General features: G+C 33.0%; 1 protein-coding gene across 10 annotated transcripts; it reads left to right on the top strand.

The window, feature by feature from the left end:
• The first annotated feature begins 1,027 nt into the window (after positions 1-1,027).
• On the top strand, positions 1,028-14,404 carry LOC105233257 (protein Skeletor, isoforms B/C). Of its 10 annotated transcripts, none has more exons than XM_011215294.3 (11): positions 1,028-1,240; positions 1,498-1,674; positions 4,844-4,993; positions 5,139-5,489; positions 5,660-5,919; positions 8,876-8,975; positions 10,421-10,605; positions 10,679-11,276; positions 11,350-11,543; positions 11,637-12,798; positions 12,865-14,404. In XM_011215294.3, the coding sequence occupies exons 2-11, from the start codon at positions 1,560-1,562 to the stop codon at positions 14,058-14,060; spliced, it is 4,311 nt and encodes a 1,436-aa protein (XP_011213596.2). In that variant the 5' UTR covers positions 1,028-1,240; positions 1,498-1,559; the 3' UTR covers positions 14,061-14,404. The 10 variants fall into 10 exon arrangements, with proteins under 10 accessions (XP_011213596.2, XP_019848394.2, XP_011213595.2 ...); XM_019992835.3 differs by lacking the exon at positions 12,865-14,404 and having other exon boundaries at positions 11,637-12,023; positions 12,154-12,588; XM_011215293.4 differs by having other exon boundaries at positions 1,028-1,203; positions 1,504-1,674; positions 11,637-14,404.
• Positions 14,405-14,661: the final 257 nt, after the last annotated feature.

Genomic DNA, 14,661 nt, shown 5'->3' with positions numbered 1-14,661 from the left:
TTTATTTTACCACAAGAGGCCGGTGCTCTAAGCTGCCCAAGTGAGATCCCTCTTAGATTCAATCTCCTAACCTATCTATCTAATATTTTCGAATCAGAGTTCTGCATTTTTATTCTTAATGTCCAGCTACTGATTAGCACTGTTATGTGGGTGGATCAATAGTTTCATTATATCCATTTACGAAAGCAGCCTTACTGGTTTGCATTGGTATACAGAATTAACGTCCTAAACAGGTATATACTTACGTAGTGTACATATATACATAAAAATATACTCACTCACTGGCAGCCACAACACTATTATTATCAGCATCTACAACAATCATCAACCAAAAACAATCGACTACATTTGTATTTACATACTATACATATTATATGGTACGTGCGTATTCTTGTATAATGATCATTACAGTGATATTCATACAGATGTGTTCAACTTCATTTAAAATCATTGACTGCAAAGTGAAACCGTTTTCCATACTTATAAGTATGTATGTTTATATAGGTACATATTCTAAATAGAAAGAAGTGTCCGAAAATAGGTTTTAGGACAACTTTTTGTTTACAACTGTTTCATTTCTTTAATTCTTCACAAAATGGATACGTTTTTTAGTTTAAATGATTTAAGTTAATTGCGGTGTATAAAAACATAAGTACATAATGTTTGCATTGTTTAGAAAAGCGTATATGCAGCCTCTATTTTTATAAAACTGAAATGTTGGTTACCGCATAACTTTATAGTAAAACTTTACCTTTGCACCAAGGTGAGTAGATAAACACATTTCTCTTGATGCACACCACATCTGTTGGGGCAAAAATAACAATATAAGCTCCTCAGTAAGTACCAGTACCAAAATGCAAATCCAGCACCTTGGTAACAATAACATTGTGTTGTATTAACTATGATTGAAACTACAACAGCAGCCAAAACTATGAATATCTATTGTTTTGGTTGTATGTCTGCTTTCGAGTCAGTCAAGTAGTTTCGTAGCTTTGGCTTTGGCTAACCGAGTCTGGCCAATACGTTTGATGTTTATTACGGTTTGACTGTGAGTAGCAATCGGACGTGTTTAAAAGAGCAGTGCGGGAACTTGTTCGCTTTGCTTCAGCGGAATTTTATCCATTTATAGACAAAAACTTATTTCATACATACATATACTACATACAAAAAAATATATATTTTACTTGTTTCTTCGCTGTTGTGGTGAGCATCGATTGCGTCCGTGCTTTAAGTTAAACTGGTAAAAAGTTGTTTGAATAACAAGAAATTTGCAAATTAGAGAATCAGAGCCGAATCTTCCTTTTAATACTTTCATAACAATCCAGGGTAATAAGGGTGGCTTGTGAGCAGAATAAACAATAGTTTAATACAACTAAGTGGCTTTTGAATTAAAAAAATAGTGTTTTTTGTTTTGTTTTCCATATTATGCCTGCATTTACATCCATATATGTACATACATATATCTGATACTCTGTTTTATACAAGCAGTTTTCAAAGTTTCAGATATACACATTTCAAACAATCTTAATTGATAAAAAACTGCGAATGTACATCAATTAATGTATCATAATTCAAACGGTCGCATTACCTCAAAACATCATTTCACCAACTATAATATGGCTCCGCTCATGCAGATTCTCCTGAAAGCTTTGATTGGATTAATATGCGTTAGAAGTGAGTATTCAACACTGCATTAAAATATAAACTAATAGTTTTACATCGTAGAATTGGCGACTTTAAAAATATAGAATAGAATTATAGAAAGAAAAACAATATCCTTTTACTATATAATATAATACTTTTCATATACGTATGTACATTCATCCATGATTAATTTAACATTGTCTATCGAATAAAAATTTCTTTTGTCAAAGCAACAAAAATTACCAGCTTTTCCATATGTATGCGTATGTGTATGTATGTAAACTTCATAGACTTGCATCACTTGTTTGCAAAGCCATAGTTAGTGACATTGCCGATTACTTTACGCTCCCGCTAACAAATTCATATTGTTGCGATAGATGTAACGATGCGCTGCACATATACCATATGCATATATATGTACATATACATTATTTATATATATATGTATATATATATAAAGGTATGTACATGGTAACATACTTTTGCATTTACACATATGTAGGTAGATGAGAAAAGTTAATTGCGATTACGCTTATTTCAATTTGATTAGCATAATATACATATAAATATGGATGTATGTTTTTCCTTGATTCAATTTCGAAGAGAGGTGACTGCATGTACATATGTACGAGTACATATATTTTGCTAATGCTACTTCATCTGTAAATTGTAAGTTGAGCTACTACTGAGAGGAAATCAGTTGATGTTTTTGTCGGTTGGCCATTGGCTATTCGATTTGTTCATCTCGTCTGCATGTCTTTTGTACCCTTGTTCCAAGTTCGCATATATAACAATAATACCAAAAAAACGGAAAATGTTGCGAAAAGTAGGTCATAAGCAGTTTGATGGATGCGCGACTCACCGTCGACTGAATAACCAATGGTTACGAGACGACGACCAGTGCAGTATTTTGTGTGCGCACTTCGCTAATAAAAATAAATATGTACAGGAGTACATACATACATAATTAACTTGTGTAAGTTAATTTTTTTTCTCTGACAAATGTTTGTACTATTATATCTTTGTAATATAAAAAAAAAAGGAAACACAGTTCCACTTCCAAATTACAGTGATATTTATCATAACCTGACACCCATCGTCGCAATTTTTTTATCCGGCTAAAGGAGCTGTCCACATATGGGTGCGTGGCAAAAATGTGTGTTCAAAATGTATTCTTAGGGTCACAAGCTGCAACTCAGAACTATATTTTACCGAAATAATAAATGCGAGCGAATGTCAGCCAGGAGTGATGGAGTGACAATTATAACATTTTTTTCCATAAGGTCGCCCATAACCAGACGAGACGCAAAACACTACAAAATTAATAAGAATTTAAAATAGCGGGAGCTAAGAATTGTACACTCTTATCTTGACACATTTTATGAAATTTTGTCCGTTTATCAGAGATAACGATACGAGATAAAAAACGAAATCTTTCCAAAATACTGTCCGTGCCTGATCATTGGAACGTACTCATGCCCGGTTGTAGAAATTATCAAAGTATTAATGAAAACCTTGTGTTCATGAAATAGGTCCAGTTATGATAACTATCCGGTTGTGAGGACTGTCCGTATTGGAGAATTTAACTGTATAAGCATTTAGGAAATTGTGTAATTACGATTTAAGAAAAAGTTTCTTTAAAATATATTGACTTTAAAGTAAACTTTTAGCCATTAAATTACATCGGGGCTAGCAAAAGATTTTGGAAAAAACTATGAACTAAATCTAATAATTCTATTCACCCGTTTATATTACCATAACATTTCTATTTAGAATATGTGCCTAGCCTTTCATAAAAATACAAGTATCTCACATTAAACGACGGAAATTAGACCTATTTTTAAGGAGGGATATCACATATGTATGTACATATGTTAGCTGTATTACATATATTCGGTTAATACTTTTTTAAATGTTTTGATGATTTTAAACAATAATTCCGCTTACATACAAGTACATACTATGTTAAAACAATGGATATTGAGGATTTATTTACATCAATTTTAAAAACATAACAGGCCCGTGGGTTTTTCTAGTACCAAGTTAGATCGAGCATGTAGGTTTTTCTTACAGATTTTTTTCGATTTCAGGGGTGTCGTGCATTATGTCAAAGGGTCGTGGTGTATATAAAGAACATTACCAGCAAGTTATACGCAATTTACGCGAAGCAATTCGCTACAAATGGCAGGATTTGTGAAAGAACAAAAGTTGGCTTTTGCCACCATATTCTCCAGACGTGGTCCCCTGTGTCTTTTTTAGTTGCTAAAACTGAAGAGGTCCATTAAGGGCAACCGTAGAGTCGTCAACGATTGAGAAGATAAAAATATGCATTGGGGCATTGGCAGAAGCATCTGGGTATTCTTAAGAAACACAAAATTTTTCATAAATTCGCTGTTCGTCTGTCCAGTTGTCAAGAGACTGCTCATTTGTCGGACCAAAATCAAGTTTCTTGTTTTAATAGCTTTATTCGTATCTTAACTTATCACCCCAAAAACTATATTTTTCTATGAATCCGGCTCTTAGCATAGCATTATGTCGTTATGTTAAACATGGTTTACCACATCGGAATCATAATTCAGCCTTAGGACTTAATTATTTTTTGCTTACGTTGTTTATTATAATATTATTATTACCCCCGATTTCGGAGTTTCTACTTTAAAATCACAACTGATTTAAGTGCTTTGGATGAAAATTATTTGAGAAATTTGTAGACATATATGTACATATACATATGTATGTATATTTATATTTGGATATATTCATGTTAATATCTCAATTATGATAATTTAAACCATTAATACCAAATCTTTGGTATTAACAGGATCCTTCATTTATTTTTTTTACCATCCATCATCCAACTCACACATACATACTCGTATACCGCAACATATGATGTATATAAATTTTTAAGGAATATTTTAGTTAGAAATGAATATTGAATATTTCCTCTAATTGCAGGAAATATTTAGAGATATAAGACAAAATATAAATACACATAGATATTATTTCAAAAATAGGTAAGCGTAAATAAGGTTTTATTTTAAACATTATTCCAATTCTAATTACACTAAAGTACTCATTTAGTCATTATTAATACCGAAAAAACTGGTTCTAACAGTTTAAATATGTACACACAGACACACCTATGTATATATATTGTAATTACGACAGGCATGCTATTGTTTTTTAATCTTTTCAGTTAACATCCTAGTCAGTGCTTCCTTTCCCTATTATGGTACAAAAATAGGTGCTTTAACACGACTACACCACGGCGTTTCGGGGGACGTGTATGCCGTTGATTCTCGTACATTATTTATCAAAAACTTTAATTATGATGGCGAGGCGCCAGGTAAATTCATTGCTAGTCTGATAAAAAAAACTATTTTTTGAAGTTTATTTTTTAATGTTATCTTATTTTGAAGAAGTTTGCATTCAATACTTCAATATATTATTTTTTAACGTACTGCATCATAATTGTTTACGATTTTATGCAGCGGCGTACTTCTATGTGGGAAGCACAGCGAAACCTAGCAACGACGGAGCACAACGCCTAAGAGATGAACGAGGAGGAGTTACTGCCCTTAATCGACGTTATCGGAACAAAGATATAACATTACCGCTACCCGATGGAAAAACATTACGTGACTTTAAATGGTTTTCGGTTTGGTGTGATGAGTTCGCCGTAAATTTTGGTCACGTTTCTATTCCAGGTGATTTGGATTTTCCTCGACCTCAAAAAATTGCATCTTTGAAGGGCGTACATGCTGTGTCTTCAGATAATATTGTAATTGTGGATGCGCAAACCCTTTTAATACCAAACTTTAGCTACGATGGTGAAGCACCAGGTAAAAAATTTCATATTTTTTGAATGACCTTCAGTCCAATTTTTCACGAGATTTTCTAAATTTTTTTGTTATTTTCTAAACACATTTAAAATAACGGGCCTGTATTACCACGTAGCAGAAAAGAAATGTCAGGTCAATGTCTTCATTTTTTTATTTCCTTCTTTACACAGATGCCAAATTCTGGGTCGGTCGTGGACACCGACCCAGTCCTCAAGGTCTCCGCATACCTGATGAGAATGGGAAAGAAATTCCACTACGGCGCTATGATCGCAAAACTATTGTGCTCACTTTACCCGATGACTTAACAATATTTGACATAGGACACTTTGGGGTTTGGTGTGAAGCTTTCACAGTCGACTTTGGCCATGTTCGCATACCGGAGGGATTAAACGTGCCACCATCATTAAAAATGCTTGGTATTAGCCCGCAGGTAAAAAAGCACGCGCATGCTTAAATTTAAAAAATCTAATTACGACGTTAAACTATATATAAAAAGTTGGAAAACTACTTAGCTAAATATTTGATTTGCTATTTTTATTTTGCTAATTTAAATAGCAAATAGCGAAAAATATTTTCATCAATTCATGTTTTATTATAGAAAATTACATTTACATGTACATGATATTTACTGTCCCATTGCATAAGATACAGCAACACATAAGGCCGAAATACTGAAATTAATTTGACCCGAAAGTATGTACATATGTGTATATAAAATTTCTTGCATACATACATACATATATACATATCTATATGTAGGAAATAACGCATATTAGTAGATGTGTATATTTAATTTAATAATAATACACATTTTTTCCTAATCGACGCATTATTGTACATAAACTTGCCGTCAAGATATTACCACACTCTTTTTGTTCGTGTAATTTCAGATCTTCATTAATTTACCACTTAAATAATTTTTGCCATTGTCCATTGTAACGGTGTATACATACCACATATCCATAAATAATTGTATGTACATACATACATGTTTTGTATAATTACTGTGGAACTAATGTTATGCGATTTCATTTAATTTATTTATATTTCTTTTATCACAAATATCTATTTTTTGCTGTTTGCGGCTTGTTGACATGAATCCAAGTTTATTTTGTCTAAAACTTTGACTGCCTACTTCATTAATATAGGGTGTTTTAGAGGTACATATGTATGTATATAATTTCCAGAAGGTACTAGCTGCTAGGCGTACGTAAGGGAAAACCAAAAACTTTGATTAATATGAAGTTTGCTCTGATATTTGATTGTAGCCTAAAAGTATTCTTTACTTACATATGTATGTAGTATACATTCGTCAAAACGAACGCACCTCAATTTAAGGAATGGTTCTTAAAGAAGTAGGAACTTATACACTTCCTATCACAACGTGTAATTCAACTGAATCGCGTATGAGGAAATAAAGAATGCACTTTATTTGAACATATGCAGCAAGATGAAATTATTAAGGTTATGTAGTTAGTCCAAAAACAACAACAAAAAATAACAATTTGTTTACTCTCTTTTTATTGTGAGCTTTCATGAGGCCCCAAAAGCATCAAAATATAAAAAAGAAAGACTTCAGAAAAACATAAACATTTTTATTTGATATTCGATTAAAAAATATCGTAAGAAGAGGCAAGCTCTCCAATAATACAATCTTAGAACTACTTATACATATGTATGCAATTGAATCATGGCATGAAGCCACAACAAAGGCCAATCTTCTCATTTATACACTTATGTACATTTATTTACGCATGCACAGCGTACTAATTTGACGTCTGCGTTAAAAAAAACACCTAAACATATGTATATACACTTATTTAAATTAATTAGGAACAGTTTTCGACTGATAAAAAAGCGTGAGCCACAAAAATATTTTATTAATACTCTCAGTCTACATACATATGTACATATGTGTTTTTGTATAAAAGGGAATTATATGTACATGTATGTATGTAAAAAGAATATATTGTCTTAATCAATATGTTTAATTCTAGATATTTACGATTTTTCTATATACCGTAAACATTGAAAAATTAAACTTTAAGAATAAAATTTGAACCTTAAACTTGAAATGTACTGTTTAAGATTTTTGCAATACAATTCACATATCCATATAACATATGGTAGATGAATGCACATGTGCACATATGTATATGTCATATAAGCGTTGTTTGTATTATCTACATACATATGTAAAAATGTAAACACAACAATTTATTTGTGCAAAATCGACTTTCATAAATCCCCACACTAAATTGTAAGAACAATATGCTTAATATTGTTTCCCAGCAATATTGTAATTTTAGTCATTAAAAAGCCATTGAGAATAAAATATTTTGTTTCATTATTCCTTACATAAATATTTAAGTGTGTAACTCCTTTATGTTTGCTTAGAAGTATTTGCATTTAAGCCGCACCTATTTTCACTGTATAAAAAATATGTATATATCTTGAATAAATTTTAAAATTCTATATTTAAAACTGCACATATCAAGGATATACATAAACAAGTAACTAACGCATTATTATAAATAAACATGTTAACATAATGTTATTAACAAATTTATTTATTTTCAAACTAATGTCTAGTGTGACTAGTTTCAATAAAGTAATGATGAAAACATATGGATACAGTCTTACCAAAGATGTAATTGATTTTTGGAAAGTTTTCTTAAAAATATACATATGTATGTATGTACATAATATGTTTACTATGTTAAGCTCTATTTAAACGATTGAGCAGCTCTAGAAATCAATAACAGTAGGTTTTGGCACAAAGTAATAAGCAGTTATGTTTATTCTGTAACGTTAATGAATTTGCAATAACAAATTAACTTTAATAAAGTTTCACCACATCCGAGAAGGAGTTACTTAAAATGCAATTATTTTTAAATGGTTTATTTAGGTTTGGTTAATATAATTAGATGTGATAATGATTTGTACAAACACACATACATACATATGCAGATAAACGTATGCCATTATTATTATAATATATGCATTACATTTCCAATTCATTTGATCTAATGGAAATTCTTAACATGTATTTATTTTCATCTTTTGACTTCCTACATTTTTACTGCAGAAAGCATACTCAAGCTATAAAATCAACTGAGACAGCTGCACATTTTTTTGTATAAGTACGAGTACATGAATGCTTTCTGGTAGCGCACGAGCACGCACAAGATTGATGAAAAGATTCGATTTTTATAAAAAATTGAAATCTAAACATGTGTACTTGTTTATTATCTAATAAAGTCAACACTAAAGTCGAATAAATGACATATCGTATAGAAAAGAATATTTAGTAAAATTTTCCTTAAAGCTCCCCCTTGTACCTTCTTTGTCCTTATATTTATTTTATTTTTTCAACAATTTTTCAGTCGAGATTAAATTGTGAAGTTCTATATGATGATTTAGCATTTGAAGTGAGATGGGCCGTTGCGGGCGATAGTATTGTCATACAACTTATTGCGAAATTAGGTAAGTTTATGTGGAATATCTATGCACGTATACGTATATGTACCTATGTATTAATATATGATTAATAAATTAGTTCATGAATGCCAAAAAAGGGATTTTTAGAAATTTCGACTGAAAATATATAACAAATATCTGAAAACAACAACACAATTATTCAGTTCGCTTTTGGAAAAGATGGTGTTTGGATATATACCATTTTCGTATTTCGATTTTGTTAAGGGTTGTTAAGCAAACGAAAATTGTTCTATACTTGATACACGGTTTCCTGAGGAACGTATCTACCGTGTAAAACGAGAGGCGTTTCCTATAGTAAAATGGGGGATACGTTCCATGTCATCTGAAAACCGTGTAAGATGAAATAAAGAACTATATTTACTTTAAAAAATCGTGCAAAAAATTTTGAAAACTATTAAATTTCAGATATGCATACAAATTGTATGTTCATATGGCATTTTATTGAGCATTAAAACTTAAAATACAAAATTCATACAGGTGAAAAATGGGTAGATTAAGCAAAAACAAAAGAAATCTGTAAATTAAGAACAGAAAAATTAGAATAGAAATAAAGAAAACATATTTACATAGCTACATAATTATTTATCGCTACTTGATAACAAGCGCAATTGGTAGCGACGAACTGGACTAAACTGGGTATCATCGTTGGAGATATCCATTTCAGCAATGTAAATATCATGAGAATAAAATGTGTGCTAATGTGGTAAAAACAAACATACTTGTAATTACAAGACAGTGATTTTGAAACCATACTAGATTAAAAATTTTTTACAAAAAAAAAAATTTTTTTCCACCGTGTAACTTCAAATCCTTTACACGGAGTTGGGTGTATATCTTTTGTTTTTCTGACTTGTTCAGTTTTAAAAAATAATTCTCAGTTGTAAACTATTATATTCAATGATTATTTCTATATACATATGTACAAACAATTGTACAAAATTTTTTTCCCGATGGTTTTGTATAAATTCCCCTAGTGCAATACTTCTGCTGTCGTCTTGGCTGTTGCAACGACGTTATTTGCTAGTTCTAGATGTTGTTTTGATGCGAATGATGGTTTCTAATTATTTTATGATATACATATTTAGTCATGGACTCAAGAAGATTGCTATACTCGCAGCGATGGCTATTAGCACTTCTGAATGTAGGGCTTGTTGGTTGTGGAGTTTAATTGCGTCCAAAAGTGTTAATACTATACTATAATCTGTCAATCTTCAGCTGTAGGTTGAATTTTGTTTTGAACAGTTTCCGTTAGTATTTTATCCTCACTTATTAAAAGTTAATTTTATCTTACTTCGAATGTTGTATTGTTTATTTTACTTTATTGATTTATTATAATTACAATTTACCTCTACTAACAGCGAAATTCGAGCTAAACTCGAATGAAAATGTGTGTACTATTCGATTACTATATATCAATTATTTTATCGTAGACGATAACGAATACATGTCCTTTGGTGTTTCTAAAAATCACGAGGAAAGCAAAATGATTGGCTCTGATGTTGTAGTTGCTTGGGTTGAAAAAGATACTGGTAAAGGTTTTGCAGTGGATTATTACTTGAGCGATAAATCGCAATGTTCTGGTGGACTTGGTGTATGTCCTAAAGTTAATATCGAGGTTAAGTATTGGCTGAACCAAGCTGTCAAGTTTTATATAAGCTAATATAAATTTTCAATAAATTCAAACACAGAACGGTACAAACACAATACGTTTACTAAATGCTGCATGGGTAAATGGATATTCCATCGTCACCTATCAACGATCTCTGCAATCCAATAACACATTAGATGTACCGATTCTAGTAAATTTGTCTCAAGCAATCGTTTGGGGAATAGGTCCACTTAATGAACGTAATGAAGCCTCATACCACACATATTTTACACGATATTCCACTCGAATTGATTTTGGCCGACAGCCCATTTGGAATTGTCCTTCACCTGAAGGCTCGAAAACAGGTGGTGAAAGTGAAGAGGATAGTTATGATGATAATCAACAAAGTAATCTTCAGAGTTACTCAGCTCATAGAATAACTTTAAGTTCAAATAATACACAGTCTGAAGAGTTTTACGATAATCGTCCACAAGCATTACAAAGCCCAAGCAGACGCCAAGAGACGCGACCTTTACAACAAGCACGTCCTCATCAACAGCCCATTCCAACGCCAAAGCCTACTAGCACCAATGGAGCCTGGGATATTCCTGCTATACAATGCTATGAGCCCGAAGATGGGGTATTTTATGCACAGATGGGTCCCACAGGAGGGAAACATGGTTACTCTGCAATAACAGGTACACTCATCGAATATGCAGGTGTACATATACATACATACATGTTGTGCTTCACAATTTTTTTCTTATTTAGGACATGTTGGTTGGGGTATATCTTGGTATATAAATGGATTACTTATACCAGAAATTAATGTTGTGCGTGGAAAAACGTATACATTTGTGGTAGAAGGTGGTATTGATGCCGATATACCTGCAAAATACCATCCATTTTACATTACCGATGACTCTGTAGGTGGCTACGAACATAAAAGAGAGGAAGACAAAAAGGTATGATATACTATACTTATTATTAACATTAAATAGTCATCGCAATAACATTATATGCATATACCATACTTTTCCCTTTTTTTCAACATATAGTCCGTTCGCATATTTGCTGGTGTACATCGATCTCGTTCTGGTCAAGTGTCACCGACTGGAGTTGGTCGGCTTTGCAATTGGACTCCGGATGTTGATGGCCCACCTGCAGATGATTATCAATCGTTCGGTGCTTATCAACGTACTCTTACTTTAAAATGTGATATAGGTGAACCCGGTGTCATAACATGGACTCCCGATCGAAATACCCCAGATACCGTTTATTATCAGTGTTTTACACATCGTTACTTGGGTTGGAAAATTCACGTTCACGATACTTGCGATGATTCAGAGTTTTCTGCATCAGCTTCGGAGAAGCACGAAGAGCTCGCGCCGCATTTTAATCCTGCTGATGCTGATGCCGAAGCATCGATTCGTCATGAAACCAAGGTCAGCCCCAACGACAATTTTTTATTGAAGCACCAAACAAATTTGCTTAAAAACCATAATATGAATGGAACTCCGCCAAAATTATCTTTTGAAATAACGAAATCATCAGAGATTACTAAACTGATTTCAGATGGAATCCGAGCTGCTGAAGCTCTCGAGCAGAGCATAATAAAGAACACAAACATCAACAACGCAAATATCAGTATGAGCACCATTCCGAAAATAAAATATGATAATCCGATGGAAATTTCACATACGCAATTTCAGCAGCAATCTAATATGAAACCAGTGACAAGCATTAAGAAAAACGCTGTAGAAACAATTTCCCTTGCTGAAACACCGCAAGAAACTTTACAATTGGGACCACTTATTTCTACAGCAGTGCCGGAAATTTTACATGGCGAAAATTATGTCAACTTGAATGAAAAAAATCCACAAATATTTTCAAAAGCGAGTTCTAAAAAAACACTATCATCCACATCATCAATTCCTCTAAATCTTTTGCATCATCATTCACAACATACAAAATCTCACAATCATTTATATAACCTTACTAATATTCCAGCACAAAAACCCATAGGTCTATCTGAGTTTCTTCGACCACCTCAGAACGCTGAACTCTTACATGCCGTCAAATTACCAGGACGACGTCCACTACTCAGACCCCTCAAGAAGTTGCCATCGGCTAAACCTTTACTACCATATTTGCCTCAACGTGCGCCACAAATTTCCATACAACCTGTGCCACAACCATCCGTTATAGTTAGCCATTACCGTAAGACATTTCCCGGACTTTTAAAAACATTTCTAAATGAAAAACTATTTCCGATTCAATCTGTAGCTGCTTCCGTATTATTGCTTGGTGAACCAACGACTTTGAATGAACATCGGAAAAATGAAGCGCCATTGGTACATACAAAATTAAGCTCCAGTATACCTGTACCATACAATGATACTGTACCACAAGAATCAAATACGACTATTATTTTTGTTAACAATGAAAGTCATACAAATTCAAAAAAACATGATAAACCCAAGTCAACAAAGATTAAGAATGGATTTAAGCCCGATTCAGTAGTAATAGAAAGTGGTTTTCGACCAATTATACGTACAGATGGTCGCCCTCAACATCTCATCATAAATCAAATAGCTCATCGTCGCGAAGATCCGGGATTGGAAATTGACGAAGTAATGGAGACGGACACACTCTTCCTTACAGCGCAAAAAGTTACACAAACACAAAATTTTGAACCAATGTTTATTCCATCACCTCTCGATAGCACCAATGTAACTAATATGATACATAATGTTGTTTTATCTTCGCCAAGTTCGAATCTAAATGAGCTTAGCTTAAATATATCAGAAAATTTCCCTAATAGTGCTAAATTCCACAATTTGACAATAGAGGATAATTTATCAGAAATGGAGGATGAGCGTAGCGAAGCCACTGGCAATTTTGATGGTGCAGTGACAAAAACATCCATGAAAAATGATAAACCAGACGAAGATTCATTGATTGAGCCGGGAAACCAGAGTTTGTTTATCGAAGATATAATGTCCGAAATGGAACAAATCGATGATGAGAACGACCGAGAAGCTCAAGCTGCAGAGCGCATAGACACATATTATCTTCCACCAGATAATCGTAAGATTCCACATTCCAGTTTACCAAGCGGCGCTGTTGTTACATTTGACGGGAAATCCATAGTAGATGGTAATTTAGTGTTGCCACCCAAATTGGAAACTTTTGAAAGCACAAATCCGAGGCGACAAGCACACGGTCTCTCCCAAATTGAGCAGCTCATCAGAAGTACACCTCAAGTTCAGCCGTTCCGAGGAGAGATACCACAACCAGTTGTCGAGTTTTTATCGAATGAACGCTCACGAAATCGGGTCACCGGTTCAGGTGGTGGGGGAATGGTAGGTGCAATAGGTTTTGAGAACCCTGGTCCATATTTACCTTTGACTTCGCTTTCACCACCACGAGTTCATTCAACTAAATTACAATTATTGCACTCATCCACTTATAGACAATAGCGTAAATTAAATGGAAATGCTACACAAAAACCACATTGAATTTAAATGACTAGAAAATTATGTATGCAATTTATATTAGTACAATACTAATTAGTTAGTTAGTTAGTTATTCAAAAATACATATCTAGAGAGTAGCATTATACAGTCAACTGAATTGATCCCACGACAGTTGGGTCTAAGTAACAGGAACGGACCCGGATTTTTTTTCGACCAAGGACTGTCAACTCTAGTGTTTTCTGCCGCTACAACAACAACAACATAACTGTTCTAGAACTTAAATCTCTTTTGTATCCTAAAAAATTATAAAGCTAAAATCAATTACTAAAGTTGTGCTGTAATTCTAAGTATGGCTCACAATTATTTCATTATTAAAAGTTAAATTATTATGAGGGCTGTCTTCATCATATGCATAAGCAATACAATATGTATGTATATAAATATGTATGTTCGTCATAGCGATATGTAAGCAATGACTTGAATATAAATGAAATACATACATACTTATCTTGTCGAAGCTTGACAGAGGTTTAAAGTCGACGTAAAGGGCTACAAGTCAGAGAAACACACTGGTAGGAAAATTGAGCACATATGTATGTATGTA

Source organism: Bactrocera dorsalis, chromosome 2 (assembly GCF_023373825.1).
Source record: "Bactrocera dorsalis isolate Fly_Bdor chromosome 2, ASM2337382v1, whole genome shotgun sequence".
In the NCBI taxonomy this organism is placed as follows: domain Eukaryota; kingdom Metazoa; phylum Arthropoda; class Insecta; order Diptera; family Tephritidae; genus Bactrocera; species Bactrocera dorsalis.
This window is presented reverse-complemented; position numbering and strand designations above follow the sequence as displayed.